This window comes from Melospiza melodia, chromosome 6, assembly GCF_035770615.1.
Source record: "Melospiza melodia melodia isolate bMelMel2 chromosome 6, bMelMel2.pri, whole genome shotgun sequence".
Taxonomy (NCBI): domain Eukaryota; kingdom Metazoa; phylum Chordata; class Aves; order Passeriformes; family Passerellidae; genus Melospiza; species Melospiza melodia.
In genome coordinates, this window is record NC_086199.1 from 72439287 (window position 1) to 72457497 (window position 18211).

At 40.6% G+C, this 18211-nt stretch overlaps 1 protein-coding gene across 3 annotated transcripts in view; it reads right to left on the minus strand.

The window, feature by feature from the left end:
* LOC134419611 (cytosolic phospholipase A2 epsilon-like) overlaps nt 1–18211 on the minus strand; it is a 31815-nt gene extending 13604 nt beyond the window's left edge. Inside the window, exons 1-5 of one of the 3 annotated variants that reach the window (XM_063159087.1) lie at nt 18089–18211; nt 16284–16356; nt 4672–4808; nt 1332–1463; nt 197–237 (exon numbers count right to left, since the gene is read on the minus strand). In XM_063159087.1, coding sequence (XP_063015157.1) covers nt 197–237; nt 1332–1463; nt 4672–4808; nt 16284–16356; nt 18089–18115 — 410 coding nt within the window. In that variant the 5' untranslated portion in view covers nt 18116–18211. The remainder of the gene's footprint in view (nt 1–196; nt 238–1331; nt 1464–4671; nt 4809–16283; nt 16357–18088) is intronic. The other 2 variants (XM_063159089.1, XM_063159088.1) reach the window with 2 other exon arrangements.

Sequence of the window (18211 nt, forward strand, 5' to 3'; positions counted from 1 at the left end):
CTCCCTCATTCAGTGAGTAATAGGATAAATTAATAATTAGGATGATTCTTGGTAGATAAGGAATACAGAGTTTTAGCCAATATGCAACTAACTTCATCAACACCAGCTATGCTGAGTATTTTAAACTTTATAATACTAAATGCTAGCATATGTTTTACTGCTTCCAAAGGGGCATTTTCCTGTGGATGTTACTCACATGCTCTCCGATGTAAACTCAACCTCTAGCATCTCCTGCGTCTGCAAAAAAATAATTTATTATAAGCATCTGAATTAATTTTCTTTCTCATTAGCTGTGGCTGTCAATTATTATTCTGGCTCCTGAAAGAGTTCTTCAATCAAATCAAATTTTCTTCCTGATCCAGGATATCGTGTGAGGAGTGAAAGCACTTGAGTTAGAGTGATTTTGAAAGTGTTCTCCCTCCTTTGTTAACCAACAGTGCTCAGGCGAAATCGCCCTATTCTTTTTGGTGGTGAGGCAGAGTAGAAGGGCAGGCAGTCCTGCAGCAGTAACTGTTGGTTTAAAACTGTCCACAGGCTTGGCTTTTTGCTCTGTAATGTTATCTGAAGAGGGATACTGCTGAAGAGAAGAGGGCATTTGCAATTCTTCTGATCAAAAGGACTCCTACAACACGGATAACACATTGGCCAGTGCCCAGAGAAGTTAAGGCAGACTGCCTGCCAAAATCACTGTGCAGCTGAACACCTACATGTACTGTGTAAGAAAAGTCAGTGAAATAGCAAATCTATGGAAGTGTCTAAATTGAATACCCACATCCCACGTTGAAGTCATGATGTTTTTAGTTCAGGCACACTGAAACAATGAAATTGCTTGAGCAACTGGCCATCAGCTGGTTTTAGCGCCTCAGTATTGATCTTTGGATTATTTTCAGGTATATTCAAAAGAATAACAGGGCAAGGAATCAGTTTTTAAGGGACACTGCAACATCTGTGCCAGAGTATGCCCAAACTCACAAGTGCTTCTGCTGGGAAAAGAAATTCTAACAAAGAAACTTTGTGCAATGGTGATGAAGTTTTGTATTTCCAACAAAACCTGTTTGAGCAACAGAGTCAAGAAAGAGGGGGGGAAAAGGCAACTCTGGTGTCAGAAAAAACCATCTGCTAAGTGGTTTGATGAGCTAGCAAAAGCCTTCAGGATCATGCCCTTGTCCACTTTGCTGATTAGGTTTGGAAGGTTCTTCACAGGGTATATGAAGTGCATACCAAGAGGAAACAAACTCTCCTACCTACAATTGCTTTAAAAGAACTTATTCATGAGGTAATATCAAAAAAATGTATTTTCTTCCTGTGACCAAGGCAGTTTTATCACTCACCTTGGGATTTAGCTGAAATGTCAAGTGAACTGTTTCTCCAAGCTGGATTTTAGCAACATCAAAGAGAACAGTGAAGAGGAGGTCATCTTTAGTGACTGCATTTTCATCATAGACTTTCATCTCAAGAATATTCTGTGAACAGAGGTTCATAATTAGGATCCTATGTTGAGACTTTACTGAGACACAAAATGATGCTGATGTGGTCAGCATGTTAAGGAAAACAGGGAAAGTGTGGGGAGAAGTGAGAGAGCATGCAGAACCTTTGCATCCACACAGAGATGAAGAAAGATATTCTGAACCTAACACAGAGTCGAGTTGGTTGTTCAGTTTTCCTGCAGAGTAATTTAAACAACAAAAGCTAGTAGAATCACTGAATATTGAAAACCATGTTTGGCCTCCATTTGGTTTGAGGTCACCACTTTTTCCTGAATTGTAGGAAACCAGCTAGTTGTCAGGACTTTGTTTTTGGTAGATTAAAAACCCTTGGATATAAGCAGCAAATAAAATACATTAAGAATGTACCATATAATTACTTCATGGTTGCATAATTTTATCCTGTAAATTATTAAACAGATATAATTACCATGGAATCTACAGAAAGCAATATGCTTCTGCTAAATCGCACAAATACCACAGTATAAATCCCCTCTTCTCCCTGCTCTGTCAAGCCTGTTTGGATGGGTAACAGCCCCTCCTGTGCCTGATTAGTAGCTCGACATGGGCTGGCTCAGAGATGCCTCCCAGGTGCTGAGCCTTAACTCAGTGGGGCAATAATTCAGGCCTCCCTCAATATATTCAGCAGCTCATTTTCATGCAAATTACAGGGAGCGCTTATCTCAGATTCTTACTTATGCATCAGATTTAACTTGCTAAGAGGCTTGATGTTTATTAAAGACACACAGGTTCATGGTCTCACACACAAACACATGGATAAGAGAGAGTGAGCATGTGAACATTGTTGTCTTAGAAGTTCACAATTTATCTCAGAATGGTCCATACCTAAATGTAATAAGTGATTGACTAGACAAATAACACTGAAAGAAAGCTGCAAGAAACTACCAAGGGAGAGATGGCAAATAACCTTGAGTTTGCAATTTACTGTCAGAAGACAGAAATGTTGTTGACCTTTAAGGCCACCTACATAAAAGTATTGCACTGACCTCAGCCCTGTCCATGACACCTGCTAATAGAAACATACTGTCAAGAGGCAATCAGCCACAGCACCTTGGTTTATAGGCCAGCCATAAACAGCCTGTAAAGGATTATGGAAAGTGATGGAGATGACACGCCTAAAAACAACAGTCTGCAGTTAATAGAAGTCAGGCTTGCACTGAAAACCAGATCAGTTTTCCTAGCTGTGATACTGCACTGGGATATCCTTATCTGGTTTAAATGCCTGACTTATTTTCTGAATGACCAACTGATTTGCAGTCCCAGCTACTCCCAGCTGACCAGGAGAGGCATGCACAGGGTGCTGGCTGGCCAAGGGAGATCTCTGGCCATGCCCCTAGCATGCTGTAGGGGAAGCAGCCCTGGGTGTCTGGGCAGTTCACTCTTTCTAACTCTCCTGACAGAGAATATGAGGGCAGCATCACTGGGAGCCAGGTAACGAACAGAGACAGCCCTTGGCAGGGCTGTGTGCCACCAGCTCTGGGAAGGGTCACCCTCCTGGAGCTGTGGGAATGGCGCCTATAGCACAAGCCTGGGAAACCCTTTCCAGCCAACTGTTTGTCAGACATTCATCAAAACAGATGCCCATCAGTAAACACTGCTGTTCCTGGGAAAAACCAGCACAAACATGCCCAAGCCATGCCCTGTCTCCTTTCTTCCACAGCGTCAGTATTATATGGTTTTACTGAGCTCTGGCTACCATAATTTGGGAAGATGAATACCTCAGCAAAACACAGGACAGGAAAGAAGAAAATAATCAGATCAGCAAACTCTGGTTCTGCTCAGAGGATAATGAGCACAGGAATTGCAGCACGTACAGAGAAACCTGCAAGAGCCTTATCTTAACTGCTGAGCTTTGGTTGTCCCAGATCCCCAGGATGCATTTTTGCAGCCTACACTCAAGCCACAGCCACCAACACCATGCTGCAGTTGCCACACGCTGAAAACTACTCCAGGTAATGCCACATATCTTGTCTCCTGCTGCAAATTTACTGAAATTTAAACATAAGGTCTTCCCAAGCACTACTTCTGAAGAACTAGTTCAAGCAGCTTCCATGGCCAAGGTATTTTTTTAGCTGTTCTGTGTGATATTGCAGTCTTGAAAAATCTTTCAGGAAGAGCAGGTGCTCCTGTGCAAGAGTTGCAGATCAGTAGGTGTTTGTTCCCATGCTGCAATGTTTGTCCCTTGCCTTTCACCTCCCTAAAAACCCTGCAGGGCTTCATGCAATTGTGCCTCACTGGAATTTTGAAAGAAGTTGGAATTTTTTTAGGTTTACAGGGAAAGCACTGGCTGTAGGCCACAGATGGGCAGACGTGAAAGGTGAAAGTTACCAAACAGGGCCAGTACCACCTAACTGTGGCAGAAAGCCTGAGAACATGCATCATGGGCAACTTCTGCAGTCAAAGGCTAGAGGGATTGGAGATCCTGTGGTGTAGGAGCACATTGAGCTGTTCCAAATGCTCCTTTGGAGGATTTTATCAATTCTTGAGCGAGCCAAGGGACTGGCCTGCTGATTTGCCTTTTTAGAGAGTCCTGATCTGGCCCCAGCACTAGGAAATGAACAGTGCAAACTGTAAAGCAGAGATTGTTGCCCCGTGTGTGAAATAAGTTTGGTTTGCTTAGCCTGCCACTGATCTTTGTGGACTCCTAGACCCTGATGTTGATGCTGCCTTTTGGAGGGAGAAGACAGTGGGACTTGCAAATCTTCTTAAGCTTTAATATTTATCATCATGATAAAAGTTCATCAAGCTCTCCTTTGCAAACTTCAGCTGTTGGTTTGTGACTTTTTTTTATTTTTGGTCATTACAAAGGAATAATAAAAAAAGTACTGCCCTGTGATTCTTTCACTACCTAGCTCATACATATCTTTTACACTATTCCATTTACTCTGAAATTTTCACATTTATTAGCGAAAAGACATGATTAAAAAAGGAAAATAAAAAGTGAAAAGTGATAGAACACCATAGGAATGGTTATGAAGGATCTTGGTTAATTTTTACATACCAGAAAACTAAATTTAATTTTGCTGCTACATTTTATTCCAAATCCCCCTACCAGCATCCTTGCAGTCCTTCACACATATTTATTTCTGGTTTTATTTTGCTGTACATGTTGATCACACTATGATATCTCTGCCCCAAAAGAAAAAAAATGCACTCTGCATCTTACCTTTACTTGGCTCTGGATCCTGAAGCAAAATGTTTCATTCCACACTGGATCTTTGCAGTTCTTGATGGTTTTGGTCCGGACAATCTCCGGGGAAGCAGTGGGCAAGGACAGGCTTATGTAGCAGTCAGTTTGGCTAACTGTATTTGAAAAGGTATGTTGTAACTAACAAATTACTACAAATATCTTAAAGCATAGCTTTATAGCACTGCATGTATACGGCAAATTGCAAAAAGGAGGTGTTTCAATAATTTTTCTGACAGCTTTTTATTCAAAACCATTCATTACTATTTGTTGCCTTCTGAAAGTGGGAGCTCAGGTCATGAATGGCGATTCAAAGAAACTGCTGCAATACATGCAACTGGCAAGAAAAGAGCACACAGAGCTAGTTTGACTTAACAAACCCATTATTGATATGTGCCCTGTTGGTTGTAAATGAAGAGATTTCTGTGATGGAGAAGAAAATTGCCTACACATTTTAAGAGAACCTTTTTTCAAGAGTAAAATACTTTCTTAACCAACTTTCCCATCTGGTCTGGTGCCCCCACATATCTGTAATCCAGTCCATGTAATGAGCTGTCTCACCCAACAGGTGATCACATACCTTCACCATGAAAAACAATATGCAAAAATAGCAGTGCACTTTTATCTTACTGTGATTTAAACTCTGAGCCCTGATAGAGAAGAAAATTCAAATTTCTGAAAAGGTGGTAATGTCACAGAAGGTTGCACAGCGAGCTACAAATATGGCATTGAATCTTAATGCAACAGCAGTGGCTTTGGGTTTGTCTTGTCTCCAGACCTGCCTGGGTGGGCACAGCTGTCACAGAATCATAGAATGGCCTGGGTTGCATGGGATATGAAAGACCACCCAGTTCCAATGGGATATTAAAGAGCACCCAGTTCCAATGGGATATGAAAGACCACCCAGCTCCAACGGGATATTAAAGAGCACCCAGTTCCAGCCCCTGTGCTGCGGGCAGGGGCGCCTCCCACTAGACCAGGCTGCTCAGAGTGCTGGGCACGGCCACACGGTGTGAATGAATTGTCTCCTGAGCCTTGCCAGAGCTCAGGTGAGAGGCGGGTTGGGTACTCAGGTATCTGTGCAACCAACGTTCCCGTTGTGTGTCAGTCTGATATATGTGGAGAATTTGGTGGTGGTTAGGAATGTCTTTGATACCACTAAGGAGATAATTGATTTTTAGCAGGGAGCAATGCAGGGCGTTTGCTCCTAAGAGTGTAGAACAGTTGCCCTGTGAACCTGTGGTGATGAACTGAGACCCTGACAATGCAGTGAAGAATGCTGGGACTCAGTCTCTCTACACTGTCATCCACCCTTTCCAGCCCTCCCATTTTGAGCAAATCTGCTGTCCTTTCAAGGGAATTGACATTTCCTTTGTTCTCTGGGCAACTACAGCTGTCTCCAATGTCTCCAGCTCTAAAAATTCGTGTATTCCCACTATAGCTCAGATATGGGTATAGTAACACGCAGTTTGGTACTGTACATACAGACATGCTGAGAGGCAGCATGACCAATTGGGTAACCTGCTGGAAAAGGTCTCATAACAGGTTGGTTCCATTCCCAGCCCTGTCACAGACTGCTAAATCACTCTGGGCAATTGATTTCATTTAAATTTATCTTGCTTTTCCATCTGCATTTCCCCACTAATAACACAGTGATAACTATCCTTTCCACTTTTGTAATCTGCTTGGATGTGACCCAGGAAGAGTCTGATCAGTAATTATATTATTCTTTCTCTACCAATCTCTTGGGTCTCCTTCCACATTTTCTTTTAACTTGTGGCGTGAGCCATGCTGCAATGAATAGGTGTTACTTAAAGCAACTTGTGCAATCAGTGTATGTATGATTTATCTTTCAAGTCTTATGATACTGTCTGAACATGAAACATCTTCGAGTTTTTCAGCATGCACTTGATTGTTACACCCTTACTCCTATAGTAGGTAAGAAATTACTTTAACATTGCAATAATGTTTAAAAATATCCTAATATTACACACAATAATAAGAGACATCTGCATTTGTAATTTTAAAATGCAGAATGTATGCAATACATCTGTTGATAATAATTTATTGGTAATGAAACTATTTGTTTAGCTGTCTCCCACACACTATTTTCAAAAACTCTTTCATTGATTTTTAACATTTGAAAAAGAACTTTGCATAGTTAGTGGTACCAGAGGAGCAGGCTGTTCGTTCATAACTGCAAGTTATGCACTAATGATGTATGGGTGTTTTAGGGAATTTGTTCGTTTATGGTCTGGGATGCCTCTTTTTTGTACACACGAGCGGACTCCTGGTTTAGAAGAAAGACACTCATTATTTTCAGAGTATCAAAGTAGTGATAAACTTATGACTTACACGCTTGTATCTAGATAGAACTGTGGTAGGTTCAGTTCTTCATCCTCCCTGAACATAACAGACCTATACCAACCTGAAAGGCTAGTTCAGTCTATAGCAAGGCTGCTTACCCTTAATAAGAGCAAAAACAGAGTCCCACAATCTGATGATCCACATTTAATACCAGGTAGGTTAGCAACCAGTGAGGTCTCAGTCTCAACATAGCCTAAGACAAGAATGTAGGTGGAGACAGATATTTGACTCTGAAAGCAAGCAATCAAAGGAAGGACACTGCATGAAGAATAACAAATTATACCCCAGAACTAAAATGTTGCAGGATGCATCTGGCAAGTTACATAAACAACACAAATTTAATTACATTTTGGACCAGATCCCAAACACACAATGTTAAATGTCAGTGCAGGTGATCAGATTTAGCACTGAGATGCTTTTGCGTACACTTTTAGCCCTGGAGAAGAGCATGTGGATGCTCACTCAGTGCCTTCCATGTTGTACTCTCTTCCACTCTTTTCCTCTTTCCACTATAAAATGCTTTAACTCTTACCAGCTATTAACCATACCCAAATTGAAGAGGATTGAGTTAGGCAGCCTGGCATATGAGAAAGAGCTGAAAGACTTGAGTTTACTAATTAAACAGCAACAAAAATGTTGTCAAATAATCAGTTCTGTAACGTCCAAATGATTGATACAAAGAGGATAATGATATGTGTCTCTGTGTGAACAGAGGCAAAAATTAGAATACTGCTCCAGCTCTTAGAGGATTAGCTCTAGCAAGAGAGATTTTATAAATTTTTTAGGTAACTCACTTCAGACTGTTCTAGTACTCAGACATGTATGAAACTGTGACAGACAAGCTAAATTTCATCCTGCTTCAAGAGATGAGGACCAGCCCAGGTGAACCTGTAAGGTGTCATATGGAAATGCTGCCATGTAATTTCCATGTTTTTGCTGGAAGGCAGAAAACAGGATAATCATGTCAGGCCAATTACAGTCACGGAAAACAGCTAAGCCATTTCCCTGCCAGGGTTGACTATCAGGGAAAGAAGCAATAGGACAACTGTATATGGTACACCAGCCCAAGGGATCAATTACCAGATAGCTGGGTGCTGTCTCCAAAACAACTCCAAAACTCCTTCTTTGACACACTTGAAATAAGACTGTAAGTTCCTTGGAAGAGTTGCCCCCTTTTCATTCTAAAAAGATACAGTGTCTGAGGAACAAGGTCTAAATCCATACATAGAGTCTCCAGGTACCATCACAATACAATAATCAAAATGAAACAACACAAAAAGCAACACAATGTAGTGCAAAGAAGCCCATGCACAGCTTAACTACAAATCATGCATTTCTGTAGGCATTCCCTTTTCAGACTTTTTAAAAGTATTGCCACTCTTTCAGTGCTCCACCCTCAGATAATCAGCCAGTAAGACCCAAAATGTCATATATTTTTGGAAAAGTGGTATTACCAAACGGTCAGATTTTCTTTGTTCCACCTGAGACCATCTTGGAGTGATAATGTGGTGCAATCTCAGCTCTATTGCTAGCTAGGATTTTTAGGAAGGTTCTTTCATTTCCTTTTAAAAATAAACTAGCCAAAACTAAGTCTTGCTCAGACATCAACGCAGATACAGAGGGTAGTAACAGCATCTAAAGAAACCATTATCAGAAGAAAACATCATAGAAACAGATTTGGAAACAGGCTGCAAGCAGTACACACAAATTTTGGATTTCAAAGAAAACAGGAGTGGGAACAAAATCAATACCAGAAAGAGCTAAACCACCAAATCAACACTCACAAATTTTCTTTCTTCAGAAAGTGTTCACAAGAATTGTGTTTACTCAATAAGGGAATAGAAACAAAATTGTTTTAAAAGTTTAGCTAATACTTTTTGTTTCCTTAAGCATCATATTTTGACTCAGAAATGCCTCTGACAAGGCATTCTTGGTCGAGATTGATCCTAAACAAGTAAGAAACGATGAGCACTTTTGTCAGGAAAATATTGAGGACTACTGTCAATTTAACTGCAGGATATGATGCAAACAATAGCACCAAAATTTGGGAGTGAATCTTACTTTTAACCTTCACTGGCTACTTACTGCAGCACTACTTTATTGTCTCCTGCTGAGGATACAGTCATAGAAAGTGCCCAAGAGAGGAGCCATAGTCCCATGGGGACATTCTCATGTATCTTCTCAACAGTGCAAACAATCCCAGCCATGTCAAATCTAGCCTCTCTACTTTGCACTGGCCTCCCACATAATAGCAAATCACATCTGGGTTCTTGGTCCTTATCTACAAGGTAATCAGTGTCTTCCATTCAGCAAAAAGGTTGCCCACAGCTCCGCAGAGCATCACTGATGGAGGACCTCAAGCTCTGAGAATCTTGCCTATGGGCAGGGCTTTCCCTGGCACTGCTCCAGGTGTTCAAAACCTCCACAGTGACCAAGACGTACCACAGGCCTTATTGCACTGTGCCTTTACTGTACCAGCCACCTCAGCAGTGTTCATCTACGTTCATTGGTAAGGAGGCTAAGAGAGAGATGCATAAAACAAAACGTTTCTGCTCAGAGGGCAGAGAAAGAATGAATCCCCAGTGACAGATATCAGTCACACTGCATAATACATAACTGGATGAACTGCAGATGCTGCTGTTTTTGATGAAACAGGAACAACCAAGACTGGTACTGAGGTGGAAAAAAATCTATTGGGATTCAATGAACAAAAATGTATTTTTCATAATAAAATATCAAACTTGAGAAGCTCTACATTTGCCCTGTGTTCTTGTTCCAGCCAGAGCAGGGTTAATTTTTGCAGTAGCCAGGAGGGGGTATGGCCAGGACCCAGAGATTATTGCCTGGAGATGGAGGAAGGGAGTCTCTTCATTAATATAGTTGCTGTTACTGCTTCCTTTCTTATCTCATTGCTGTTTCCAGTAAATTGTTCTTATCTTAACCCATAATCTTTACCTTTTTTGGACTCCAAGTCTCTTCTCCAGCTCACCCAGCAGGAGAAGCAAGTGGCACTTTGTAGGAAGAGTCTTAGTGGGAGCACTAAATTGGGAAGTACATTTCTAAACCACAACAGCCCATCAAACAAATACCCAAAAAAATCCTGAAGCAATTCCTATAATGAGTAAACCTTTATTATCTATTGTCTGTTATTTATGAATTATCAATAGTTATAATAATTGAATAATTTAATTATCAATATCTGTTACTTATGAATTCTTTGAATGTCCAAATAGCAAGTAATAGTACTGTAAACACAGGTTTATTGATATTCAGTTTGTGGTTAATGTGGTTAGTGGCAAGCTAAGTATATTTTGGTCCTAGACTCAATACACATCTGTGCAACAGTAAGGAGGATATAGAGTAGAATATGGTCCTTATCAAGGATGATCAAAAATTCCAAGGTATAATAATTTCAAAGAAGATGTGGGAGACTATAAGTATGGGAAAAGGCAATGCTCAGCTCATTTTCTTAAATGGTGAGAAGGTGTTACTCAGCTCAGCCCAAGGAAATGTGTAAACAGAAATCCTATTCAGGAATCAAAAAACACACTTCATAATTATCTGTTTTCTGAATGCAAACTAGAAAGGTACTTCCTGAGCAATGTCTGCCACTGCCTTTTAACTCTGAAAGCGAAATGGCAGAGGAAGAATGAAGGATCTTGAATCACCGCATGGACCCGTGTCCTCTCAAAGCACCGTGTGGTTCTGCATTGCTACCATCACCACCTACTCATTCCAGCCTCTCTTCTCCACCTAAGCTTCTCCCTTGTTCATTTCCATTGCCTCCACCCTTCTCAAACCTGTTTTAAAACTGGTTTTGACATTTTAAAATATTTTGAAAGCTGTTTCAACCACTCATTAACAAGAAGCCCCCACTAAACAAGATGATAATGAAGCCTACTAGGACCACATCACAGTCCTTAAAGTTCATACCTCTTCAAGGAAGGACAGGAGATGCAATGCCACCTGCACTGGTACAGTATTAGAGCACGGTAGCTGATCTCACCTTTCCTTTTGAGACAGAGATGAGCATACCATTTACCTAAAGGTTCTTTACTTTCACCAGTCTCTCAGTCAGTAAATCAGTTCAACTTCCTAATGCTTCTGTGAGGCTTCTGGTGTCCTTGCTGAAGCCCTGGCTCTGAGTTTCTTTGAGAAACTCTTCTGCTTTAAGACTACACCAAGAATCTAAAGGAAGCCATGAAGGAGCATCACACACAATACCTTTGACCACCAGAACAGTTTTCTGTTCTTGCACACAGAAACACACAGAAGCCAGCATGGCTGCAAGAAGATGCATGTACACCTACATACAACCCATTGATACCTAGCAGAAGAGATGCAATTATTCCCACAGCTGTAAGGAGGTGTGCAGAGCAAGTAAGGATCTCCTTGACTGTAAATAGCACTGTCCTTTTTAGTGGCAGCTTATGCTGCTATCAAGGCACAGAGAAGACTTTTTGACTCCACACTATTTACCATTAATACAATAGAGTAAAATTGTATATAGTACAAGATAAGCTACATTCCATCATGGCCACCAAAGACTTGGAAAAAAGGAAAGAAAAAGGAATTAATCTTCTGGTTTAGAGAATACAAAACAGGTGACCTGAGGGAAACTAGGTTTATATACGTGTTTGGTAACAATGAACTCAGCAAGAGCATGAGCAGGCTTGGGTCACATGAGTTGATGAAACCAAAAAGAAGACTGAATAGAAAGGAACAGAAAAAATGCCGCTGTGAAACTGATTCATGTAATACTCACTGAGATTATCCATTCAGTTGGTACTCCTATTATTAACTGTGGTTATGACTTCATTACAAACATCAATCGAGACCAGGCCTTCATTTCAACAGGTACCTCAGTAGTTGTGCAATAAGTTCTTGAACTTGATCTAGCAGCTTACAATTACAGTAAAAAAGCCCTGCTCCGGGATATGACATCACAGGGAGGATCTTCTTTGTGATTACTGGCTGTTTTTATGCCTATTTCTGTTTCCTAACCAGTTAGGAAATCCCTGTTTACAGGATTTGTTGCAACCTGGCAGTTATCCATATAACGACTTCTCTGTCCTTGTGCAGATTCTTCTTGCCAAGCATTTGTCTTTGGGCTCTTTTAGGCTTTCTTCTCCACTGATGCAAAAGCAGCCTGTCTGAGGAGGCAGTGGCATCAGGAACCTAAATGAGGTGCCCTGAAAAGACACTAACACTCTTTTTGAAACGATCACATCCCAGGATTATTCTCAACCACTGCAAACACCAATGACCACAGGAAGCAATTTTACCCTAAAGTGAGAGTGCCATTAGCACTGGCCAGCCCAGTCAGCTGCCTGTTGGCACTGACCACATGGCCTGACTGCCCTCTTTGCACAAAGACTGCTGCTACCTTCTCACACCAGTGGTACAGTCAGAGGTGAAGTAAAAGGAAATATACACAGCACGTTGTGAGCGTATCTTCAGTCAGTCCTTTCCACACACACTTGTTTCCTCTGGAGAACATGGCTTTGAGAGGGGTTTTGTTGTTTTGATGGTGTTACACGGGCTTTAGGTGATATAAGGAAAAACATTGGTACTACTACCTTGCAAATTTAAAATCAATAGGTAGGGTAGCATTGTGAGCTTGCTATGAAATTACATAGCAACAGGCTCAGATTTAATAAGGCCCAGATTTAGTACTATAGCTAATGGGGAGCCTAAAGTTTTATCAATTGAGAATGCTGATTATCTTTTCAGACTAATGAAAACAAACAAAAAAAAATTAGCTGTAGACTCTTCCAGGAAAAACTTTTTGTAGCCTTGGACTTTTTGAAATACTAACTAGGATGTGCCACCAATTCTAAAGACATTTTTTTGTTTTCTGAATGGAGTATTTCTGTTAAATACATATATGTATAGAATGTTAAGTTTATATTTCACTTGTAGCCCATGAAGCAAACAGGTTTCTCTTCCATAGATGCCAATTTGCAGTGTAGAAGATATTTTATCTCCTGGAAGATCAGTGAGCCCAGCCACTGAGAAAAACTAGATTTGCCAGCTGTGCCAGCCCATGGCCTGCTGTGACTGCAGTGGTGGCAGCCTCTGGGATCAGTGAGTGCTGGGTGTGCTCCAGTGGGGCTGTACACAACAAGGCAGGTCTGGGCAGCCACGCTGAAAACAAGATCTGCTCTGGGGGATCTGCACAACACACATCCATCTCTCTTTATAAGCAGCATATAGGGTGAAATGCAGTGGTACTTTGACAGTACTTGGCTGGCAGACAAGTCTCTCCAGAAAGTAACTGTGCCATGGTTAAATGGTGGAAATGCAGAGCCCGGCATAAAGCTGGCTTCTGTGAAATAAATGTGGGATGTGAACAGAAAAACTGTGCCCTCTTCCAGTGATCTTCTCTGGTGGACAAGCTTTTGGAAAACAAGAGCAAGGAGAGCCCAGACACCTCAGCTTGTGACTTTTGCTCCTGATGCTGTCAGTGACTCCCCATTTTTCTGGTGCCACAGGTAAGCCGTGTTTGACAGTTGCAGAGAAATTGCAACCTCCAGGCAGATTTTGCAGAAATGCTGGATGTATTTATGAAGATTTGTGACAGCCACAAAGCTGTCTCAGTTTTAAAGCAGTCATATAATGATAAGCATTCTGCAATTCTTGAGATAAATACCAGGGGGCAGTTGTCTTGGTGTAAGAGCTGACATATCTAATATGCAAAAAAGGCCTTTTCACACCAGCCTGAGATGGACCAGGTTTTCTCATGCAGGCATTTCTGCTGGCCATGCGAGGCAAAGAGAAAAAAGAAATGTCTGTAACTATTTAGTTAGCAATATAATCATATAAACCTCCCCAAAGAATAACATCCTGGAACTGGGAATGGTGTTTTCCTGTGAAACTGAAAATGAGTATCTGTGTGTAGAGCAAAGTGAAATGACAAGTATCAAAATAAGATCCCTTAATGGCCTCCAGAAGCGAAAAATCTGGGGTATGACAATTAAATGCAAACACTCCTGTTGACTCAGAAGCCAGATCTCCCAGCCACAGACCTCAAGAACCACAGACCTTTTGAAAAAGTGGGGCAGGAAAAAGCATGGTTCAGTGTTTGCCGTACCCCAAAACATTTATTGTAAGCCAATTCTGGGGACATGTTCTCAATTCAAATGAGACTTTGGACTGGTCTGGTATCACTATTATTTTAAATTTTCACTAGGAAAATTTAGCCAAACTCAAACATGCCTAGAAGTTGCAACAGCTATGTTTTCACTATACATACTACTTAGATTATAGTTCCCTGATAACCTTCATCATTAGCGAGCCATTCCTTCTGGTTCATAAGTAAGCCTTATTCCTAACAGACTTTAATGCATATTAGCAGCCTAATCCTTGTTATTACGCACAAACACAACCTTTTGTCTGATACACAGGGAAAAGATTATATGTGATTGCTACAGCTAAGCATAATAAAAAATAAGTCCTATATTGTATGTCCATGTACCAGAAGACATGGACACTGTGGGTAGCAGCCCCTCTGCACAAAGAGAGCCCACGAGGTGTGCAATGCCACAGCTGAAGGAAAGCAAAGTGTACTCATGCTTGACAGGCAGTCTGCCAAAACCAGATTCTGACTCCAACAGAACACCAATGGCTCCTTGCAGCTGTAATTATTTCTGTGCCCTCTTTCAACTCTCTGTCCTCATCTCTGTCTCTCTTAACAACTTTAAGATGTACAGAAATAGTAATTAAAACAAATAAATGTGAGCCACATAAAGAAGTGTATTACACTCTCATACTGGTTTTCTCATTCAATATAATGCTTTTTAACAGTCTCATTTCTTGTGCTGTGTGTATCACACCATGTGGCATGGCTCTACTAACAAAATTATTAGCTCTGAGATAGTGTATGTACACAGGGGAGATAAAAACTCACTGACTCTGTGCTGTGATACTGGTAACTTGGTCCTGATTCTCAGAGGGTAAACAAAATGTGATTCTCTCTTGCACACAATAAAAGAAAAGCAGCTGGAATAGGGAGTGAATGAAGCAGCTCCTCTAAGACCCTGTCACCTAGCACTGCTTCTTCTGCTTCTTTGTATCCAAGACCTTCTTCCACATCTGGCTTTGGAAGCAAATCTCCAGTGTTATAGCTTCAAACCTGAAGCCAGGTAATCAATCATCTGCTCAAAATGAAGATACAGGATAAATACTAATAAAAGATAAGCAGCTAAGATAAATAGCTATGGATTTCTGGAAGTTCTGTTGTCTGTAAGAATGTAAAGATCATAATTTCGAAACATTTTAAAGTGCTGAGAAAGAGAGAAACATCCCTCATTTTAAGGCCAGAGGTACACCTTTGGTTATCAGCTCTGCAGGTGGTTGTCTTGATGCTATTGCCTGTCAGGGCAGCTTAGAAATTCCCTTGGGGTGGTAACATGCCAGAAAACTGTTCACCTGAGATGGAAATGACAAAGAGGAAATTGAAACATCCTTTCACTTTTTTCTAAAGATTTGCTGTTTTCAAATAAAGACAGTATCCCTGTGCTAGACACAATGGCAAAAACCCAAGAATTAAATAGGAATCTCCATGGAGGCAAATACAGTTGCTGTGTTCACTTGGTCTTATTTGATACACAAAGATTTATATTCACTTCCTTTCATTTTTGTTCCTGACTTGTTATTTCTGAGTCAGGAATTTGAGATATTGACCTTTCTTTCTCCTAACTGAGGAACAGCTGATATTTTTCTCTCTTCACTCCCACTTTTACCCATTCCAAGTCCTCAGAAACATTTCAGTGGTATTTGTTTATCCTGAAAAGTCTAATTCGAATACATTTCAGTGAAATTTTGACAGAAAAAGAAGCTGTTTGACAATAGGACATATAGTGCTCCTTCTACCTTTTATTTTCTTTAAAGTAAAAAGAAATTCAAAAACTGCAACTGAGAATTAACAACCGAATTTGTTCATCAGTCTGGCTCTGAACCTTGTTAGTAGTTAAGGTACTTTACAGTACACCACAGTAGACATTTATTATTTCCATTAATAATAGTAACATGCTATAAACCAAAATGTATTGTTTATATAAAAATGTATTCAAAGCATTGTCCAAATTCAAGTATTCATCAATATTTGAAACCATAGTGTCACTTCATACACAGATGCTAGTTACAATGCCAGTAGCAAGCACACATTCTCTGCTTTCAGAACCAAACTACTAATAAGTGCAAAGAAAGACTGCAATACTCACACAGATCTGCCTTTCTAAGATTTTTCATTCTTATGATTTTCACAAAGAATGAACAGCAAGGGCATTCATCACTCTGCAGAAAAATGAAAAAATTTATTACCTGCATTAACATTAAATTGCTTATGCTTCATAAAAGATGCTCTCCCACAAATTCCTGTTGCAATTTTCAAAGCCATGCAGCAAAATTGGACTATGAACTGCTTGCACTACTTTGGAAGTTAAAATCACATCTACATAGAGTTTAAAAAATGGAAAAATTTTGAAGGACTACCACTGTGTATGTATGTCATTGACACAAGAAATAATTTTTTTGTGGCTCTGTTTAGTGAGCGAGGCACCATTAGCACAATGCAGCACAACACGAAAAAGTAGATGCAAGAAATCAGCTTTGGAAGAGATGTTAACAAGACTTCCCCAATCAAACCAGATGTTGGATATTTGCAGAAGGATCATTAGCTGAAATGTCAAGTGCAGAAGGAAAGGCAAATAACAGACCTGACTCAAAATAATTATAAATTCTTGAAGATTTTAGTACCTGAAATTTTAGCTATTGCTTCACTGAAAGCATCACCGAGTTCCTCTCCTATTCTCTACAAGCAAAATGACTCCACCAAATTCCTTAAGGGAGTTATGTCACTCCTCTCTTTTTATCTAGTTAGGAATTGATCCAGGTGAGAAGTTACAAATTCTCCCATCGCTCTCAAATTATGATAAGCTGACCTTGGTATGTTTTTATGTCTAACTCCAAAAGAGAAGGGCATGTTTTAATGTAATCTGTCTGGGTTTAGGTTCTGGGTAGAAAAAGTCTCCCCTCACTCCCCTGTCTCTGAGAAGTCTCTACTTTTATTCTTGATGCTGTTTCAGTGGTTAAGGGAAAGGGGAAGAGCAGAGAGGACAGTCTCTTTCCTTGCTTTCTATGCATACTTTCCACACAAAGACCATTGCCAGGTTCTGTTTAAAAAGATGAATTTGTAGATGCTTAGTGTTTCTTTGACTAGATTGGTTAGACGCTCATGTGTGTTATTTCTTAAGCCATGGGGATGCCCCATTTGAGATCTGCAAGCATCAATACACATTTATCTCAACACATATCCATGTATATGGAGAGAAGCTCTATAATCTCCATTATACAACCAGGGAAGCAGGGCACAGAATAATCAAATAACTTGTTCATAGCAAACTGAAGGTTAATTTCAGAACTGAGAAGGAGACAGAGTATGTTCATTCGCTGGAACCCAACAGTCAGTTTTAGGGTTTTCTCTTCCACTTATGTTCCATCAAACAAATAAAAGAAAAAAAGACCCATGCCCCAACTTCTTAGACAGATCAAGATTTTTTTTGTGCATAAGTCATGGACCAATGTGAAACTAAGACCATCACCATTAATCACTGGTTTTAGGCAGTGACCTTCCTGAGTGCATCACTACTGTGGTTGCCAGCACAGCTACCTGGACACCATATTTTTATAGTCACAGCTGGCAGGTGCTGCACTGTGAAAGAGCACAGCTTACATAATGCTTGGGTCAAACCACAGATTCATCCCAAATTCACAGAAAGCTCCTCTGAGGCACTCAGAAGCTTCCCAGCCTCCGTGTCCACCACCCATTGTGGCTGAGCTTCACTACCAAGACTGCCTTCCACAAAGCAACTAATACCAGCAAAGGTACAAGTCATCCTTACATAAATAAGTAAATACATGCATGAACTTAGAAATAAAAGCTCACGAGTCCTCTTCTCCTGACCAGAATCCCAGCCACAAACACACCTCAGGCCATCTTCAGTTCCTAGAGCTTTCACACTCTTACCTCAGGAGCACTCCAGTATGAGCCCATCCTGCTCCCAGCTGCATACAGGTCAGGGATGGATTGTCACTTCACTGTCAGAGGCAACAGCTGTGATTCACAAGCTACCTATGCAAAATTTAAGGA